The sequence below is a fragment of the Vanessa cardui genome, chromosome 10 (genome assembly GCF_905220365.1).
Source record: "Vanessa cardui chromosome 10, ilVanCard2.1, whole genome shotgun sequence".
NCBI classification, from domain to species: domain Eukaryota; kingdom Metazoa; phylum Arthropoda; class Insecta; order Lepidoptera; family Nymphalidae; genus Vanessa; species Vanessa cardui.
The window spans coordinates 9,958,436-9,965,432 of NC_061132.1; the positions used below are offsets into that span (position 1 = coordinate 9,958,436).

General features: G+C 31.7%; 1 protein-coding gene across 1 annotated transcript; it reads left to right on the top strand.

Annotated features, from left to right (window-relative positions):
- The first annotated feature begins 2,031 nt into the window (after positions 1 to 2,031).
- Positions 2,032 to 3,331, top strand: LOC124532967. The gene has a single exon (XM_047108106.1). The coding sequence runs from the start codon at positions 2,198 to 2,200 to the stop codon at positions 3,329 to 3,331; it is 1,134 nt and encodes a 377-aa protein (XP_046964062.1). The 5' UTR covers positions 2,032 to 2,197.
- Positions 3,332 to 6,997: the final 3,666 nt, after the last annotated feature.

A 6,997-nucleotide genomic window follows, 5' to 3' on the forward strand; every position in this document is an offset into this window, starting at 1 on the left:
ACTCGTTTTTTTAGAAGAAAAACTTCCAAAAATAGATACGTTCGTTTCGCATTATTTAAGCAGCACCCTGGCGATTCTTGCTTCGATTACATAGCTTCCTACATCCATAATCATCCTTATATATACATATTATTTGTCGTATAATTCAATTAAATAACACGTTAAACAAAAATCTAACTTTAATGAATATGAAGACATTTTTGTACTCGTTTGTACTTAGGTAAAATCATGGTCACAGTCGTCCGCGTCCTCCAACGGCCCGTGATCTGACAGCCAATGAGACGCATCACTGAACTCATTCATAGACACTTTAACGTTATACACAATTAAATAATATATACGCCATTTTATTACACTTGTTTATAATGTAAACAAATATGATATTAGAAGTTGGTGGCTACTCTTCATTATATCAGTTATCTGCCAGTGAAAGTCAACAAACAGACATACTGACTAACAATAATTGTAAAAAAGTTATTTTGTTATACGTACCGTGTATATTAGTCTCCGACCGAAGGTTCGGTTTCGGTTTCGGCCGAATTTCGGCCAAAAATCAAGTTTCGGCGGCAGTTTCGGTTTCGGCTAAAATGGGCCGAAACTTTTGCCGAAACCGAAACTGATTTCGGAAGTTGTCGTGCACGCTTGCCTAACTTCGTTTCTCATTGTTTCTCGTTCATTACTTTACGTTATATTGGTAAACTAATTTCAAGATTTATTTTTCATTCCGATGATTTATTGATGTATATGATTATTGTTGTAATCGTTTATTATTACAGTTTTTTTTGTTTAGAGTAAAATGTCGCAAAGAGAAAGTACTTGGTGGTAGGGCTTTGTGCAAGCCCGTCTGGGTAGGTACCACCCACTCATCAGTTATTCTACAGTTCCGGTTTAAAGGGTGAGTGAGCCAGTGTAACTGCAGGCACAAGGGACATAACAACTTAGTTCCCAAGGTTGAGGGCACATTGACGATGTAAGGAATAGTCAATATTTCTTACAGCGTCATTGTCTATGGGTGATGGTGACCACTTACCATCAGATGGCCCATCTGGTCGTCCACCAACCTATACCATAAAAAAAAATTCAATCTGGCAGTACTTCGACAAAAGTATCAGCGATACATGAAAAGCAAATCAAAGTATTGATAAAATTTGATATAAGATTTTAAAATACCAAATTTCAGCATTTAAAGGAATTTTTATATTTGACCACCTGAGTTTTGGTTTCGGTTTCGGCCGGAAAACCAATATCGGTCGGATTCTAGTATAAATACATAATATGCATTGAGTAAAAAAGGGCTACTTTAATATTAACACTAACAGACACTCCGATTTTATTATATGTATAGATAAAACCTTATATTTCCATACCGCAAAATATCTTATTAAATACAACAATATAGAAAAACGAACAAGAATTATATCGCAGAAAGGTTAATGATTATGTGCCGATATCGATTTGTATTAATGGGATGTAACATAACAATAATATTTTCGTGATGATTGATGAATGTAATAATAATAACAATTTAGGCGTCAACGGAACATGAACCACGAAGCGATGTGAAAGTCCCGGGATCATTGTTAATGTTGTTAGTTTGTTGTTGTTGTTGTTATTGTTATCTTTAAAATAAAAAAAAACCTTGCTTTCAAATATAACCTCATGGTTTATATTGAAAGATTATTATATACGTTTATTCAGTCTTTAAATACATGTTTTAAAGGAATAATTAACGCCATCTATGGTGGCAACGAAGACTTATATTTTAAGTTTTAAATAGTCATTCTATTCGCCGCTAGGTGTCACTACACTATAATATCTCAAATATTGTAATTATATCCTATTAAAATTATTAAGCTTAAATTATTTGTTAAAAATATACACTATTAATCCTTATATATGTGTGTATATACAGTGAAAATGAAAATTATTATTATACACAGACTAATAATTACCTTAGTTGAAAAAAATTATGATACATAGAGTTTCCATAGCAACGAGTGACAAAACAATGTTTTGACATAACGTTTCCCTGACTCCTGTAAACAACATTCAGAACATTGTAGATCTGGAATGATGTTGAAATATAAAGTTTGTACGGGAGAAAAATACTTATTGTTTCCATTATTTTTGTAATAATTATAATCTACCATCCGCTACTAGTATATTATACCGAAAATAACATCGGGTAACAGTAAACATGTCCAAATCGAATAAATTATTGCCTCAAACATATTGTGAACGATATCAAAAACATTTATGTGCTTTCGCCAAAGCAGACAAAAATGAAGCTGTCAAAGTTACTACTAAGAAAATGTTATGTTCGAATAGTGAAAAAAGTTGTTCAACGGGTACTATCAATACCAATAAAAATAGTAAAATTACGACACCGAAGAAAACGACGAAATCCCACTTGAATTTTGGTCAGTGTTTGTCGAAGAATTTCGATTTTTGCAAAACGTGCGGCGATGTGGCTTCGAGATCAGCCAATGGAAATCTCTCGACGACGAAATTTGCAAAAAGCCAGGTACAAGATTCTCATACTGTCCTGTTAAATAATAAAAATAAACTCACATCAAAAATAAATTCAAATAATCATAAAAACCAAATTAAACAATTTTATAGGAATGAAAATTTTAATCAATCAACTCACTCATTCAATGCCACCGATAATCTAAAAAAAATATCTCTAAATACAATTTTAGAACAGTCTGAAAATAAATCACAGGCAGACACAGAAAAAAGTATTTTCGAAATATATCCAGATAGTGATGAAGATGATGAAATAGGATTCATGGATTGTGATAATAATTTTAAAAATATCAAAGAATTTAGAAATGAAAATTATTTTGAATGCCATTCAGCTAAATCAAGGGTGCATTCGAAATCAAGTGTTCCAAATTTAAAACATAAATGCATATATAGATTTCACTTAAATGAAAGATTATTCCCTGTGCCTTTTAATACAGATCACAAAAATAATATACGTTGTGTAGAATGCGCTTTGCCTTTGGATAAAAATATAACTGGTTCAAATATTAATGGAATGATACAAGCTAAAGTTAAGTTAAACGACGAAGTGCAAGACATGCTATTAATGTTGCCAGTGAATGACTCTCTAATTGTTGAACAAAAGAGTAAGATCCAAAATGAGGAGGAGGAAAGTATATACTTTGGGATAATTAAATTAGATATAAATGGAGATTCCATTTTCAACAGAACACTACCAGAAGATTCTTTAGCATTAAGATATCAAAAGGGATATAAAGAATTATCTAGAGAAGAAAAATATTCATATGAAACTGTTGGAGAAAATGATGTTATTATTATATAAATGTTTCATATAAATGTTAAATACATAATATAATATTTATTCGTTGTTAATGTATTATCCCTACATTTATTTATTTTATGATTTTTTTTTTGACATATAGATTCTTAAAAGTATAAAATATAAAAAGCTATATAAAAAGTATTGAATTTATAGATTTATATACATTTAGATATATGATGCAGTTATCACTCATCAGATATTCTACCAGCAAACAGGAATACTTAGTATTTATTGTATTCCAATTTAAATGGTGTATAAGCCTGTATAACTACAGGCATAAGGGTCATAGCAGTTCTTACGGTTGGTGGTGCATTGGTTTGATATTAAGTATTTCTTTTAGCTCTAATGTCTACGGGTAGTGGTGACCACCGACCACCGACCACAATCGCCCATCCGCCTACCTATGACATAAATAATCTTTTTAATATATGAAACCTCACAATGCAGTTATGTTAATATATGTTTCTAACCTTCCTTATTCATTATTTGAGAATTTATTTATTTTATATTAGTATTGGACAGATTCTTACTTGTATATTTATATGTCATTAATTACTGCCTTGCAATAATTATGCAATTAAGTACATCGAGCATGTTTTTATGAACTTTATGAATAATTTATTTGTAAACAAATGAATGTCATTGCTATAATTTATAATTTTTTGTCACAATCCTTAATAACATAGTCTAGTCAGTTCCTGGGTTTCAATACTAGGACGCGTTGTCTGAACTCTCGGGCATATCTGATTATAAGAGTAACAGAACAGCGTGGTGGAATATGTTCCACACCCTCTCCTTAATGGAAGAGGAGGCCTTAGCCAAACAGTGGGAAATTTACAGGCTGTTATTCTATTGTAAAGTTAATTTATTATCTTGTTTAACTACGAACTACACTATATACCGACTATTATTACATCTTGTAATAGCCTTCGGGCGTACTGCCAATTATTATAGATACTAATCAAAGATAAAGCTTTTTCCTTATTTGACGATTTCTACCAGTTCAATCTACTATAAACCGTTTAAAAGGACTTCGTTAAAAAAAATAACTCATTCACTAAATAGTAGCTATTGTTAATTTATCAGTATTTTTTAGATATGATAAATGATTTTCACTCGTTTTATGTCAGACAGTCAGAGAAAGAAAACCTTCGTTAGTTTTCAAATTAATTCCTTGATCAAGTTTTAAACTCTTAGTACATTTTGAATCGAAACGCGAAGTCATTACGACGCAATATGTTATTTTCAATCGGTAAAGCAGATTATCTCTATCTCTTATAATTAATCAGACATAGACAGAGTAAGGTTACTCTTATAATTAATCAGACATACCTATATTTGAATGCAGGGTAGGCAATATGATATATCGAATACTATGCTACTAAGTAATTTTAATTAGTACAGTCAGGGTAAGAAAAGGTTCGTCTCCTTAAGATCTATTTTCGTGTGCTCAGTATAAGCGATAATCTGCTTTACCGATTGAAAATAACATATTGCGTCGTAATGACTTCGCGTTTCGATTCAAAATGTACTAAGAGTTTAAAACTTGATCAAGGAATTAATTTGAAAATTAACGAAGGTTTTCTTTCTCTGACTGTCTGACATAAAACGAGTGAAAATCATTTATCATATCTAAAAAATACTGATAAATTAACAATAGCTACTATTTAGTGAATGAGTTATTTTTTTTAACGAAGTCCTTTTAAACGGTTTATAGTAGATTGAACTGGTAGAAATCGTCAAATAAGGAAAAAGCTTTATCTTTGATTAGTATCTATAATAATTGGCAGTACGCCCGAAGGCTATTACAAGATGTAATAATAGTCGGTATATAGTGTAGTTCGTAGTTAAACAAGATAATAAATTAACTTTACAATAGAATAACAGCCTGTAAATTTCCCACTGTTTGGCTAAGGCCTCCTCTTCCATTAAGGAGAGGGTGTGGAACATATTCCACCACGCTGTTCCAATGCGGGTTGTCGGAATGCACATGTGGCAGAATTTCGATGAAATTAGACACATGCAGGTTTCCTCACAATGTTTTACTTCACCGCCGAGCACGATATGAATTATAAACACAAATTAAGCACATACACGGTGCTTGCCTTGGCTTGAACCCGAAATCATCGGTTAAGATGCACGAGTTCTAACCACTGGACCATCTCACCTGAGATCTTTACAATAGTCTCATATTTGTAACATCGACACAAACTCCGGGCGTGCTAGGTTGAACGGCTTTTGTTATCTAGCTAACTCTAAATCTGCGCAGACGGTAGCAATATCAAAACGCCAACTCTAGTACCGCACCAGATCTTTTTGTTACATTTGTCTTTTAAAGAAAGTGCAGGAAAGCGATAGAAAAGATGTAAGATAAATATTTTTATGTTAATCGTATAATAGTAGGTATAGTACGACACAACTTAGATGTAGCATCGGCAACATTCGTAAAACCGATCACATCCGAATTGAGTACACCATCCCAAATTATCAATACTTATTTCTCATGTGAATATGATCTTTACACAAACGTAATAACTGGTAATATTGTATAAACTCATATATTCGTCAATTTGACACGCCGATTTTTATACACTTGTTTTCCTGGGGTGAACTGACGCGAAATCTATAGCGACGAATAGTGTCGAATGGCGCGATAGGGAGCTATTTCTATGGTTGTGTAAATCGGTAGTAATCGGTTTTATTTTCATTTCATTGCATTTTCCGATGCTACATCTAATTTGTATCGTACTATACTTACCTTACCTACTTAGAGACTATTTTTGCGTAAATATACTATGCAACTTAAATATGTGTAAGTATATAAGGCATATAGGTCTAGTTCCCATATGATGTTTTCGCAACATAGAAACCGTGAACATCAGCCCTAAATTTGCCCTTTATTATTCGTCGAAACTAATTTAAATATGTGTAACAGTTTCTGTATTTTTCCGAATGTCGAAAACATACAATGAATGGTTCGTTTTTGTCATGTAGAAATAATATTCCAAGGTGACGTGACAACTTTTAAAATAAAAGTTTCAAACTCATATAAAAAAACTGGTGTTTTTTTATATAATTAAGAAATCAGATTCACGATCTTATTTATTTTTAAGTTGATAAATATTATTATTAGGATCTCGTTTTATTAATGAAATGATTTAGAATGAAATATATAAAATATCGACGGTGGTAGGGCTTTGTGCAAATATGTCTGGGCAGGCCTTCCATTGAAAAAAATAATTGTACTGTGATATTAAGGATAGGTAAGCCAGTGTAACTACAGGCACAAAGGACATTACCCCAATTAGTTCCCAAGGTCAGCGGTGCAATGGTGATAGTAGTTAAATACATATTGTACATATTCTTTCCGTGCCAATATTGATGGTGATCATCATCCCATAAACATTGGCCTGCCTGCCCTAATGTCTACGTATATTATTTTTAAAAAAAGTATAAATCCAATTAAATGATTTGTATGGTACAAAGGAGGCTTTATATGTGGATAAAATTTTTAAATTTAAATGTTAGATCACTATTCTTTTCACTAATATAATCTTTCAACTTTATCAAAGATAGGCGATATTCTAAATCTAAAATTACCAGAATAATTTAAGAAAAGAGTTTATATAGTAGATATAGTTTATTATCTTATTTATTCAGCTTATT